Source organism: Anoplolepis gracilipes, chromosome 4 (genome assembly GCF_047496725.1).
Source record: "Anoplolepis gracilipes chromosome 4, ASM4749672v1, whole genome shotgun sequence".
NCBI classification, from domain to species: domain Eukaryota; kingdom Metazoa; phylum Arthropoda; class Insecta; order Hymenoptera; family Formicidae; genus Anoplolepis; species Anoplolepis gracilipes.
In genome coordinates, this window is record NC_132973.1 from 9229136 (window position 1) to 9242843 (window position 13708).

Genomic DNA, 13708 nt, shown 5'->3' on the forward strand with positions numbered 1-13708 from the left:
GAGGATGTCGGATTTTTCGCGCGATTGTGCTACGATTCGAAAAAGAGATTTTTTAGAGCGTATAATATATACACGCGCTTTCAAGACGCTTTCTCACTATTCGTTCAAATGATCCGTCTAGTTTTCGATTAATTATACACATACAATTATACACGTACAATTGAAGATGTTTCTTTTCTTTTGGAAAAATCGATTTACACGCAGACTTTCATCGAATATTCGTTAGGTATTATTATCAGACCTCCGAATATTCCGCAGCGTTAATGTCATTAATATCGCTATTTCGTGCGCGAACGTTCCTCTGCATAGTTGTTATAAAAAACTCATATGTTATCGTATATCAAGGGATGGAGAAACACAAATACAGTTAATGACTGCGTCGAGCGTGATATATGTATACTTATGATAAATTTTCTTCGGGTAAAGAATAGCATTATTTCGGTGTTATATCAGTAATGTATTTGTAACAATTCATTTTTCACATAAAATATCGTAGTAGTACGGGTAGAGACATACAGATTTACATATTGCGGGATACTCGGGTATCCACTGTGAGCACCCAATATATAACGTCCGTTGGAGATCTGCGTGGGCTTCGTTAGGTTCGGGCGGCAAGGAGCAGAAATGTTTGCAAGGTATCGTCGAGCATCCGTCACCCTTCCTTATCCCGCGATTATTCGTAGGATAGCGATGAATATTCGAGAAGTACATTCGTTAATTCGATACAGAACACATCTCGATAGCCCGAGCGAACGCGATCCGATCGACGAGGTCGGCGGAGTAATTGACCGTCGACGAGGACGACGCGGATCGGCATCGATCGTTCGGACGCACACGTAGATACACCGTTACGTTTAATTAGTTAGGTAGAATAATAGAGGTTCGAAGCGATTAAAAAATATGTCGGAGGCCGGCAATCCGGCCCAAGCTCTCTTACTCGCTTACTCCTGGATTTTATTCTTTTTTTTCTTTTTGCTTTGTTTATTCGACACGTTCAACAGCGAATCCACTTTTATATCTGTATAATATATATTTATACTTAATAGTAAAGTCCTTAATATAGCGATCAATTTACAATCAGTTAGTTAATTTGATTAATCGAAGAGTCAATTAATTAATAGTGTGACGGCGGATCCGCCAGTCGCAGCGAGACCAGGCAAGAATATACGCATGTATATAATTCTCACCAATTTTTCATTGCGATTTGTGATGAACGTTGTTGCGCGATTAACACACCGATGACACCTATTATTCTTAGCCGCCGCTCGGAATCGGGGAAGAGAAAATGGGATAGGGGAAGAGGGAGAAGGGAATTTGGGGAAAGTTTGGACTTTTGAAAAACATCTACTACAATAAATTTCGATCGTACGTGATTCGCGATCGTATGCGTGTTTGAGGCCGATGACGGAACGAAAGAAACATCTATAATAATATAGACATCAGTTATTATATCAACGATTTTCTCATCTATACCCTGTGCATTATCTTAAATGTCTCGACACATCCTAGGTGATGATTCACCCGAGATAAATGTGTGTTGCTCGCTCTTATCCTTACATATATAATCAATATATAATATTTATAGTTTATTTATAATATCTATATATATTTATATATTTATATATTTATATCTGTATATATATTTATAATCATGCCAGATGCGTCACTTTACAGCGTCGGTCAGCGACAAAAGAAGATGTCGATTAATGCCAGCTATAATATCTATTACGACTGCATGTACGTGTCAGGGTGTGTATCTAGGTATGTATGAACGTACGTATATATATATATATATATATATATATATATATATACACACACACACACACACACACACACACACACACACACATATATATACACGTACGTGTTTGTTTTCATATAATCGTGTGTATCAATATATATATAAGTGACTTTCGGCAATGCGAAACGCATAACAGAATATAATTAACGAGACAACGTAACGCGAGTATGTTAATAACGACAGTAACGTATGTAACTCCACAGCAATATCGAATTCTTGATTATCTAACGATAAATAATAATCAGAGTCGCAACGAGAACGGTGATGGCTAGTTGCGGGCGCGAGGTACGAAAGTGGATGGCGGATGTGATTAAACAAAGTACACGAAGTGGTCTCTTTCTTTTTCTGCCTCTCATTGGGGCATACATCTTATATTTAAATAAGCTCGGCATCCGGTTGCGCGGGCGATCTTACTTATTACTTAGGTCTTAGGTGCTCGGTTTATAACAATTCGGTCGATCGTCAGCGGATTCTATCCCGCGCGCATTTACACACAAGGCCGGTTAGGCTATATTAACATCGATTAATATCAACCTTAGTTTAATCGATCTTCTTTCTCCTTCTAGTCCTAGTTCTCATAAGAGATAAATAAGTTATATTCTTCATCTCCAGACAACGCGAGTCAGAACGCGTCGCGAACAAATACATATAAGTATGGAAATTTTAATGTACAATCATTCGCGAATAGTCTCCAATTATTAATGGGAAATAGTAAACATTTTATTCGAATTAGCATATTCGTCAAGTTATATCTATACAAATCAACGACTTTGCATGCAAAATTGTCTAGATCGCGATTTTAAGAATAAATACAAAAATTTGTCAATAGCATACTTTTTTTTTTACATATTATAATATTATTATTTCTTCTATAAATATATATATAAGTTTGGAAAAATAATTTGCCCGGATAAGGATTAAACTACGGTTAAATATGACCAACGTTGATGAAAGCATGACCGTGCCGTGATTAAAGAAACACCGGCGCAATCGGGTTTAAGCTTTTTTTCTACTATGTGCAGTAACCTTAACGATACAATGACGATAACGATTAATATTTACTCTGTTCAAAATGCTGACGAAAAACTCACATAAGAGCGGCGAGCATAATGACAACGCGCGGCTCGTAGTTCGGTAATATTCGTCTTTTGCTAGCGACGAGGAAATGCGATATCCGCTGGAATAATTATTTGATAAAAGTTCTTGGATAAAAGTGAAAATTACAATACTTAAACATTAGAACATTCTTCGGTGACTGGCAAGAAACAACGAGATAAACAATAGCGTATTTTTTATTCGGAAAAATAAAAACGTCCGGTTGAAAAATAAAAACGTCCGGTCCGAATAAATTGCAGATATACAATAAAAGTAATCAATAATAATTTTCAAGCACGAAAATATATACGGTGCTTTCTATTTAGCGACACAAGTCGACGCAAGTTTCATTTTATTTTTGTTTTCAATACCTGTTGAAAAAAAGATAGAATGACGTGTCGATTTGTCTCGTTAATTGTAAATGGAAAGCACTCAGCGATTAATCGTATTCTCGACTTGCGTTACTAGTACAATGATGAACACGAATCCGTAGAAAGATGAGAGAATATATTTATATATATATACTTAAAGACGTGTTATTTCACAACCGGGTTTCGTAATTCCAATTGTACATGAACTTGCTATTTTTTCATGTACTTCTCTTGTCGTCTTTATACTTGAATTAAATTTGCTCGGAAGAAAAGTTAAAAAAATTTAATTTTTTATCAATAATAAACAAGATTAGATAATTTTTATGAATATAAACAAGATTAAAGGTGAGAAAATTATGAGAAAGAATATGCAGTTTTTCAATTTTTTTTGTACAAATTGTCCTAAAAGTTCTTGTTTATAATTTTTTACATGTCGACTGAATTTTGAAAAGGTTGCTTTTTTTATTTTATCAAGATATCTATTTTATATGAAATATGTTTTGTAAGCAGAAAAAAAAATTAATTTCTTTTAACTTTCTTATAAAAAAGTCTTCGGTTCTTCTGAGCATTGAAAAGTCGTGTGAATATTGTTTTTAAGAAATAATATTATGCGTCGTTATGTAAAATAGAATAGAGATTTCTCAAGACAGCTATTTCGACGACATAAAAACGCATCACAATCTAAATCGCAGATAGACACGTGCGTATCAATCAGAATAACAATATAACAAGCCAACAATAATGTAAATTGCGGTGCAGTACACAAATACAGATGTAAGTAAACGGTGCTATTATTCCAACACAGTATAATTCTCGTGTATTTCTCGTAAAAATAAAACTGATATAATTTCGATGAGTTCCATCCTCGATGCGAGAGATGCGAAACAATGCGTCTTGTTGGTCTAATGGTCACATGTTTATTATCGATAAATTTATTATTACAATAACATTACATAAAAAAATTACAAAAAGAAATTATCAACCAATATATAATATATAATATAAATACAATATATAATATAAATTATTTTTAATATAATCTGTGACATTGAACTCTAAATCCATCGAAATTATATCCGTTTCGATATCTGATAATTTTTCAGATAACTTTGCGCTTTATTCGATTTGCACCGCAATGCGTAAAACTAATTCGCTGTATTCTATCGACTTTCGAAGACGATAAATTGATTCAGAATGCGTGATATCCGTGCGATTGTTTGCTCTTAATACCATTTGCAATCGCGGATATTCGTGAAAATATGAAAATGTAAATAGTGATAATACAATTTCAATGATAAATCAAAGATTTATTAAAAGTTTTACAATCGGTGAGGATCAGCTGATCGGTGTCAGTTGATTGATGGGGAAAAAAGCGCAATTACATGTCCGGCTGACCTCGGCTACGTCGACCGAATTTGCAATCGCGATCTGCTCGGTGTTAATAAGGTCGCCATTTATCGTCACGGTTATCGGTATGCGTGTCCGTGTGTGTGTGTGTGTGTGTGTGTGTGTGTATTTTAACGGTCGGATCGGTACAAAACGCGATCAGCGAACCTAATCTAGCAGAGGCTTACGTTCGTTGCGTGCACCATTGTCGCGTTTCACGAGCAGTTTCCCATTCCCGAGCCGCGCGCCCGTAATTATTCACGGCATAATCGCATATCGAAAGCGAGATAAAAGAAAAGTATGTGAGAGAGATCGTAAGACGAAGTAAAAGCAAAGAGCTAGGGAAAAAAAATAAGAGAGATATCGAGAAAACGAAAAATCGATAACTGCACCGAATGCCCCAGAAGATTTGACACAAGATGGATATACAAGGTGTCCTATAACTCCTTAATTAATATTTTTTAAGGGGTGAAAGAAGGGAGAATTTTGAACAAAAAGTTCCTTTTCCGGTTTCAGCTCCAGACCATTATTAACAATTAAAGTTGATTAATCAGACGGCACGTGCGCGGCCGGAGTGCGCAGTATGTCATGGGGCCTCTCGCGCTTACTGTATATTTCCTCAGTTCAAATTTTATTTTAATTTTTCTTATTAAATAATAAATGAATAAAGCGGTAGACAAATAAATAAATAAAGAAAAAATACAATTAGAAATATATCCAATTTTTGATTGTTTTTTATTCTTACTTATTGGTTACTTATTATTTTCTTTATTTGTTTAGTTGTGTATTAATTTATTTATTCATTTATTAGTTTATTTATGCATTCAATTATTTAATTCATAAATTCTCATGGCTAACCAAACAGCGATGGAAAAACTACAAAGATTATTAGCAAACAAACATTATCAAAATAAATTGTTTATAACCAATTTGTTTAAACGATTTCTTAAATAATTGTTTTGACATGTGTCATATGATGCGTAATTTTTTTTCATAGAAACCGATGATGCTGTCGTTTTTTATTTAAACTTTAACTCTGAGAAATTTTTTTAAACAATTTGTCTATAAACAATTTAATTTGATAATTTCATCATTTTTACATATATCGTACATGATTCTTAATATAAAAATCAATCGAATTGTACGAGAAAAAAATATTTCTTTCCCGTAATTTGATGGTACTATTAATTTCGGATTTAAATTAAATGATAGTATTGCTATTAATTGTATTGATAAATAGTATTGAACTGTATTGAAAATAGAATTCTAACCGAGGAAATGTATGGTAAACACAAGGGATCCCATAGTATGCTGCTCTTTTGCATACTTTGGCCGCATGCCGTCTGATTGTCAATAACTTGGTGAATAATGGTCTGAGCCAAAATCGGAACTTCTTGTTCAAAATACTTTCACTCCTTAAAATATTAATTAAGAGTTATGGGACGCTGTATAATGTTATTCCTCGAAGATTATTACACTTTTTCGATGATACAATTTTTACAAGTTTAAAACATTCGACATATATTAGGAACTAATGATTCAGTAATAATAAAATAAACGTTACTTTTCTATTACAGTAATGTTTATTTTAAATTTTTCTCTTGCAGCAATGAAAATGTTATCATTAACATTAGAACCTCGATGTTTTAGATTTTAGATGAAGAAAGATCTTTCGAATATTAAGGAATAATGCCTAGATGTTCTCTCATTTGCACCCATTATGGGATATCTTGTATGTAGAGCCGGATAGAGAGAGAGAGAGAGAGAAAATCGCAAGATAGATAAATAGATCAGATCGACAAAGAGCGAAAGAGTGCGCGCAAATTGCTCGCAAGTAGCATGTCGCAAGAGAGTTTGCGATTCGAGGATGGAGGAGACGACGCGCGGCGGTGCGACCCCGACGTTGAGAGCCTTAAGAGAGACGTGTGTAAAAATACGTAGAAAAGATAAACGCGGCGCGGAATACGCGCGATGTCGCAACAGGAGGCGATCGACAGGCGGGGCGGAGACCGAGCGGAGGGGCCGTTGAAGGTCGATGATGGTCGGTGGATGGTGAACGATATGGTGTTTCACATCGATTATCATACACCGTCGTAGGAGAGGTCGACCGGCGGTCTGTGATGCGACGGAGCGAGGTAGGACGGCGGCGTGGTGGTGGTAGTGGGCGCCGCACCAGCCGCGCCGACGTAGCCGGGATAATTGGCGCTGGGCGCGTGTATCGCCGCCGGTGGTGCTGGGTAAGCGTCGAAGGAACTCGAATATGAGCCGTTGTACGGGTACGGGTTGGCCGCCATCGGGTGACCGAGAGCGGCGGACGGGTGCATGCCGCTCATACCGCTCATTCCGCTGATCCCGTAGGTACGTTGCATCAAGCTAGACTCGAGGCCGCCGAACAGGTAACCGTTGGTCGAACCCATCGGCACGGGATAATGCGGCCCGGGGATGATGTTCGGATACGAGTTACCGGGATGATTCATGCTAGGGGTGTAATTGCTGGACGCGAGATTCTCCACCGTGTAAGATTTGCTGTGTTGTTGTTGTTGTTGTTGTTGTTGTTGTTGTTGCTGCTGCTGCTGATGCTGCTGCTGTTGTTGTTGCTGCTGTTGAGATTCCTGATGATGACGGCTACTCATGCCATATAGACTTCCATAAACGCCGTCGTTCGGCGAGTGATGCAGCGAGTTGGGATAAATTCCGCCACCCGGTGGCAACGGCGGGCTGTAATTGGTCATCCCGGTAGGTCCAGCCGACATACCGCCGAAACCGGACATGTAGGATTGATGGTGAGCGTCCATCTTGTCCGCTAGAGCATCGTCGCCTGGCATACCTGGATGCGAGTGCTGTAGACGCTGGCTGCCGCCGTCGGCTATGCTCGGGATCTGATCGACCAGGGATTCTAGATCGCTCAAACTTTTAGACGCCACGTCTTGGCCGGAATTCCTCTTGATGCCATATTGTTCGTGTGGATGATGGGGCGACATGGACGTATGCGTAGGCGTGTGCGGATGTGGCGGCGTCGGATGCGAGTGATGAGAATGCTCCTCGGTCTGGCTGAGGGGCGTCGGCGTCGTCTGATGCGGATGCGGATTATGCGGCTCCGGCGTCTGCTCGTGATAGCCCATATAATTGGCATAGGTGTTGTGAGACGGTGTGCCGGGACTGCTATGATGACCGTTTGGATCGGGCCCACCGGCTGGATTGTACTGGCGATGGTCATTGCCCATGCTCGGCTGCGACATGTTGGTGGGTGGTTCGAAGTCTGGATGTTCAACGCTGGGTGACGTTAGCGGTGACGGCTCGAGATTGTTCTCCGACGATATTCCTGTGTTGATCTCGGACGATAGATCGGAGTGCGTAAATGAGAGCGACATGGACTGAGAGGATTTGGGACTCTGACTGTAGTGCATGTGTACCGGGCTCTGTTTCGCGCTCATGTTGTACGGGCTATTGTCATTCATGCCCTGACCGTAGAAGCCATCGTTCATCGGTGGTTGTGGATACGGCGCCATGTGCGGAAATGGTTTTGGAGGAGACATCAAGGGTGGTGAGAAGCAGTTCGACACAGCGTTGCCATAACCGTCGTTTAAATGACCCATCGCTTGATGTTGCTGTTGCTGTTGTTGTTCCCTCTCGCGACTCTCTCGTTCCAGTTGTTTCTGCTGCTGGTGTATCTTTTTCGGGCGACCGCGACGCTTCTTGATGACCTCTCCGTTCGCGTCCAGCTTCTCGGGATCCGGCGGCGGCTGATCCTCCGGATTCTTGATCTTTTTCGGTCTGCCGCGCTTCTTCTTGCCGGGTATCAGGCTCGACTCCTGTTTCACCAACGCGCCATTGATCTCGGTGATACGGTTCTCACCGTCGGGCAAATCGTCGAACAGCGGCTTCTTATCCTCGATCGCTTCGTGGTCCTTCTTCTTGAGCTTCGAATCGGCGAACACGATATCCGACTCATCCAGATGCGGGATCGTGCCGTTCAGATAGTCGCGGAACTTCTTCAGGGCCGCGTAATATGGCACCTTGTCGGCAGCCCGTGGTAATTGGGCACACCTCGCACTGCTCGAAGGCATCACCCACATGTACTGCAACGCAACATTGAAAAATTAGAATTTTCATTGTTAATAATAGGCATCGATATCATTTCGAGTTATAATTATTTTTTGCTACAACTTTGTAAAATTATTTCTATGTTTATTCATGATGAATATTTTTTTTTTTTTTAATATTCTATATACTATTCTTATTATAAAATATTGAATATTTTGTAAAATTTATTCTCACTGAAATTATATCGATTTTAACATCCTATGTAATATTTTAGTCTTTTGAAATTTCTTTAGATATCTTTTGGACGACATTTGAATTTTTGTTCGATAGAACAAATATTCAAATGTCGAAACAATATATAGAGCGACTAATTTACCGTGTTTGTGCCGTCGACAAGATTAGGCTGTCTTCCAAATCCGAACTCCTTCTTTCCCGAGAACACCTCGTATATAAGTTTGCCGTTGAACACGGCGATTTTTGGCTTATACTTTCGTAATTTCTCGAGCAAAATGTGACTACCTGTAAATGAAAATAATAATTATTTATATCGTTTGTTTATTCTCTCGTTAATATTATAAAAGTATAATCCTATTATTCTCAATAACAGTAATGATTTATGGTCATTAATATTAATTTTATATTATGTGAAGAAAATGTAATAATTATAAATAATGTAAAATGAACAAAACGAAATATTTTCTACAGTATAATCACATCAATAAGTATCGATTCGATTGTAATTATATTGCAAAGATATTAAGCAACTACTTATCGAAATCATTAAAAAAAATTGTTCTTTTTTACTTCAAGCCTTGTTTTTGTTTCGTGTTTAAAAATATGTCTGCATGTCTAGAGTATTCTTTGTATTTTGATTACACGATCATATGGTGATAATTTCGATCATCACTTGTGTCTTACATTGTCAAGTTTTTATGCGTGTCAGTTTGCGTAAATAAGCGTATTATCGATGAAAATCTTAATATGATATACTAATTTCGTTTCCAGCGACGAGTCCACGTTTCCAGCGACGAGTCCAGTTTCAACTTGTAATAATTTACCAAATATTTTAGTTTGGAGAAAAGAAATATTGTCTATATATATATATATGTTGCTCGGAATAGCATTAATATTAATAAATTAAGAAATTAAATATAATAATATATAAATAAATTAAAATATAAAAATGGAGACAAGCAAATCGTAATTTTAATATTAAAATATCGAGAAATTTACGTGCAAGTAATCCAATAATTGTTAAATATTCTCCTTAATAAATAATCCAGAATAAAATTGATCATAAAATAGAAATCAATTTTGGAGTAAATTGTGGTTATAAAAAGAAGCACCACAACAACAACAACAACGCTGTGAAATGTATATTAATAAATATAATCGAAGATGCATTTAACGCTTCTATTTTGTCGTGTAAAATATTTATAGTCAATTGTTTCTCTCTAATAATGGACTAATTGTTATTAATCTAAGTGTGATATTTCTGCAGGATTGTCTGCAGAAACTTTCGAGTTTTAGTATAAATCAACACGCGATGTACGTATTTCATCATTCTAATCATAGCTGAATCGAATTGAATTTCAGGGCGACATTTTCAAATAATGGGGTTCACACAGCTTTCGGCAGGACGGTGCATGTTGCGATATGCCTTTATAGGAACAAGTGGTTAGGTTGGCAGTACTGTCGTTTCCCGCGTCGCGTGCACGCATGGCCGCGACCTGCGACTGCGAGTGATCGTGCCGTTAAAAAACGTTACGGTTTAGCGACGAAATGGAAGAAGCGACGATCGACAGTTCAGCCGGGCGTGATTATTCGGACGGGACGGCCAGCCCTCCGGCACCGACGACGACGGCGGAAAGCTGCCTCTTACTCCAAAACACCGATCGTCCAAACGGTGAGCACCCTTCGATCACGATCCAGAGCTTTCTCGCTCGTTTTCGATAATGGATGTAACAGAGACGAGAATTCTAACTAATGGCGACGGGCGATAGAATTTTTCCTACGAGTATGCGATGCCGACAATTTTCTCACCCACGGGTCGATTACCAATTTAAGCGTTCTTCTTTTGTCTTGGAGAGATATTGAGATATGGAATATTTTGACGGGATATCTCATTACGCGAATAATGTCGTTTGGTGAAATATTTTTCGAAAGTGATACTCGATAAATTTTCTATCCTTGTGATATAATTAAAGATGTACTTGAGAATAAACCGCTAAGAGTCAGCTAATACAATTTATTCAATTAAGCTTGTCGACTAGCTATCCACTCGTATTTCACGAGTATTTTGTATTCATTTTTAGTTGTTACATTTTCTTTCGATATATTTACATTTATTTCATTTTTTGAACCCAACAACGTAACTCGAAGCGATTAAAAAAACGAGCAAACCCATTATTTTACAAATTCGAGAGAAAAGACATTTTTAAAAACATGCTAAATTTATAACTTGGATATAACAGTCGTTTAAGTAAATTTTCCTCAACAAAAACTCATTCTTAAAGTGGTTGTTTGTTTTCGGACGCATATATACATATGTATACACATGCATGTATACATATGTATATATACGTATATGAAACTTGTACATGAGTAGCATGTAGCAGTCATGAATAAAAAGAAATCGTACGATCGGCTTTGGTTGCCGGATGTCTTCTTTCGTCGAGTCGGCGGCATAAATTCTTCTCACTAATACACTGATGTCATATTATATACACAAGAGACAGTAGTTCACTCGGAGACGGGAGAGATAACGCGCGCGACTATGGACGTTTCACGACATGCAAGTGCGACACGTGTAAGTTGAACGCGACGAGAGGCGACCGCGATCCCCCTTATCTGGCGTCCAGTTCCCGCATTGAGAATCTCGAATACTATCGTTTTTTGTTTAGCTTTTATTATATCCGTACATGGTCCCCCTCCGTTGCCGTGATTCTAGCTCTATCGTCATTCGAATCACATGTACGCACACATCACACACGGACCACGTGGACACCCGATTAATGATCCTTATCGTTAGTTATAGCCCGAAATATATTATTTTTCCTTTGTCATTCTTTTAAATGTTACGTAATATATCATTTGTCTTTATGTTTAATGTCCGATGCGGCGATTTTCGTATTGATATTTTCATTGAATCACGAACCACGTGGACACCCACCGATCTTTGTCGTGAGTCCAAAACACTACTTTTTTTCTTATATTTTTAATCCGTTATATATTTTTGTACGTTTAACATCTTGCACATCTTACACGTGTCGGAAGCTTTTAATCACCAAATAGTGACTGTCTTTTATATATTTTCACATTTTAATGTACATGTATGTATCTGCTCCGTTAGGACGAAAAGTACGAACTACGAAAGAGACCATATAAGAAATATAAAAGATCTAGGTATATTACTATGCCACCGGGTGGCGCGACCGAGTCGTTATGGTCCATAGGGCCCACAAAAAAGTAAGCAATGGAACAGCGGTAAAGTAAAATCGCCCAGTCACAGTCGAGAATATCCAAGAACGCAAGGTCGTGGTTGGTCGATTCGTTTACCTCTCGAATTTCTATCGCTTACATTTTCTCGTGTAAACCTTTAGACCGTCTTACGACACGTACTGTTGGACAAAATCTTCTCCTTCGCCAAGCACGTGTTAGTAAATACAATACGTACAATTTTTACTTCAATCAACATCAAACGATTGAAAATTCAATTTTTTGTAGCTGATAATACGAATGTTTTACATTACGTTATATATATATATATATAATGTTTCAAAATCTAAAATTCTAAAAATTATCCTTATGCATTTTGATAAGTCAATCTTATTATAAAATAATTTGATTTTAATTTTTAATAAAAATGTTTAATATTAAATACGGCTGCGTATCGCGAGACTAAAGGGATCAAGTTTTTTAATATAGATTGATAAATAAAATATTATTTATTATAAATTTCGAAATAAATAACTATTCTACTTTTTGTATACGATAAAATATAAATCGCACGATGAGAAATATGTAATATATAATGAATATAATATAAAATTTAGATTAATTTTCTCGTGAATATCGGAGCGATTTGGATATCGACTTATGCAATAATTATTTTCAGCCAACATTTCGTAATTATCTGGTCGTTCATTTGGGCGAACTAAATGCATCTGGCATACTAACCTTCTTTAATTTCCTTTCTTGTGAGATCTGCACTGCCTTTCGTTGCACGTGCTACCATATTTGTAAAACCGATGCCGAGATGCAAAAGCTTGTAATCGTCGTCCGCTGTCAATGGCTCGGGCGTGAGACCACTCAGGTGCAGGCATTTCCCTGAAAAGAGGGAACAATGAATATAATTATTTTTAACTATATAAATTAATAGTAAGATCACAATGGCCGCACTTGCGAATATAATGAATCTCATTACTCCGGATAGCGGAGCACTAATTTTTGAATCAATTCTGCCTTACTGCCTTACCGAAAATTTCCTGAGAAAAAACGTTATAACGTATAAATCTTTAAATTAAATAATTTATAAGTTATTTATTTTTATTTATATTTCAAACACATTTTTTTTTTTAATATATTTTTTACGTCTTTTGCGCATAATAATTTTAACCGTTAAAAAAGGAAATTATTATCACGTACAGTTGAGTATGTTACATGTATCACCGAAGCACATACATGCGGGCGGCTTTTAAAAATTTTAATGAAATCGACGTCCTCGATATTTTACGTGATCCATTTTTAATTTTAATTGCATAATGTTAAGCATTAAATTGCTTACTTGCGGCGCCATTATTATAACGAAACGCATAATTGCAGTCGTCGCATAAACGGCCAAATGACTTCGCAAAGCTATTGTTCCGCGCGAAATACTCCGTATTTTGTTAATAGGCCGCGCTCGACTATTTATATCCCATTAAATAAACGATCTAAATTTTCTGATAGGCATAATAAAGCCTCGCCCCCCGGCGAAGCTCTCGCGCGGAGATAATGGAATTGTTAG

The 13708-nt window shown here is 37.5% G+C and overlaps 2 protein-coding genes across 11 annotated transcripts in view; one reads left to right on the forward strand and one right to left on the reverse strand.

The window, feature by feature from the left end:
• Dnmt3 (DNA methyltransferase 3) overlaps positions 1-13708 on the forward strand; it is a 134774-nt gene that overhangs the window by 1651 nt on the left and 119415 nt on the right. For 8 of the 10 annotated variants that reach the window (XM_072890739.1, XM_072890742.1, XM_072890743.1 and 5 more), the window contains 2 exons: positions 1675-1761; positions 10297-10606. In XM_072890739.1, the coding sequence (XP_072746840.1) occupies positions 10483-10606 (124 nt within the window). In that variant the 5' untranslated portion in view covers positions 1675-1761; positions 10297-10482. The remainder of the gene's footprint in view (positions 1-1674; positions 1762-10296; positions 10607-13708) is intronic. The other 2 variants (XM_072890750.1, XM_072890744.1) reach the window with 2 other exon arrangements.
• Positions 4956-13708, reverse strand: part of Tdg (Thymine DNA glycosylase) — a 108687-nt gene continuing 99934 nt past the window's right edge. The window contains exons 7-9 of the mRNA XM_072890754.1: positions 12880-13029; positions 9077-9219; positions 4956-8735 (exon numbers count right to left, since the gene is read on the reverse strand). Of these exons, the coding sequence (XP_072746855.1) occupies positions 6738-8735; positions 9077-9219; positions 12880-13029 (2291 nt within the window). The 3' untranslated portion in view covers positions 4956-6737. The remainder of the gene's footprint in view (positions 8736-9076; positions 9220-12879; positions 13030-13708) is intronic.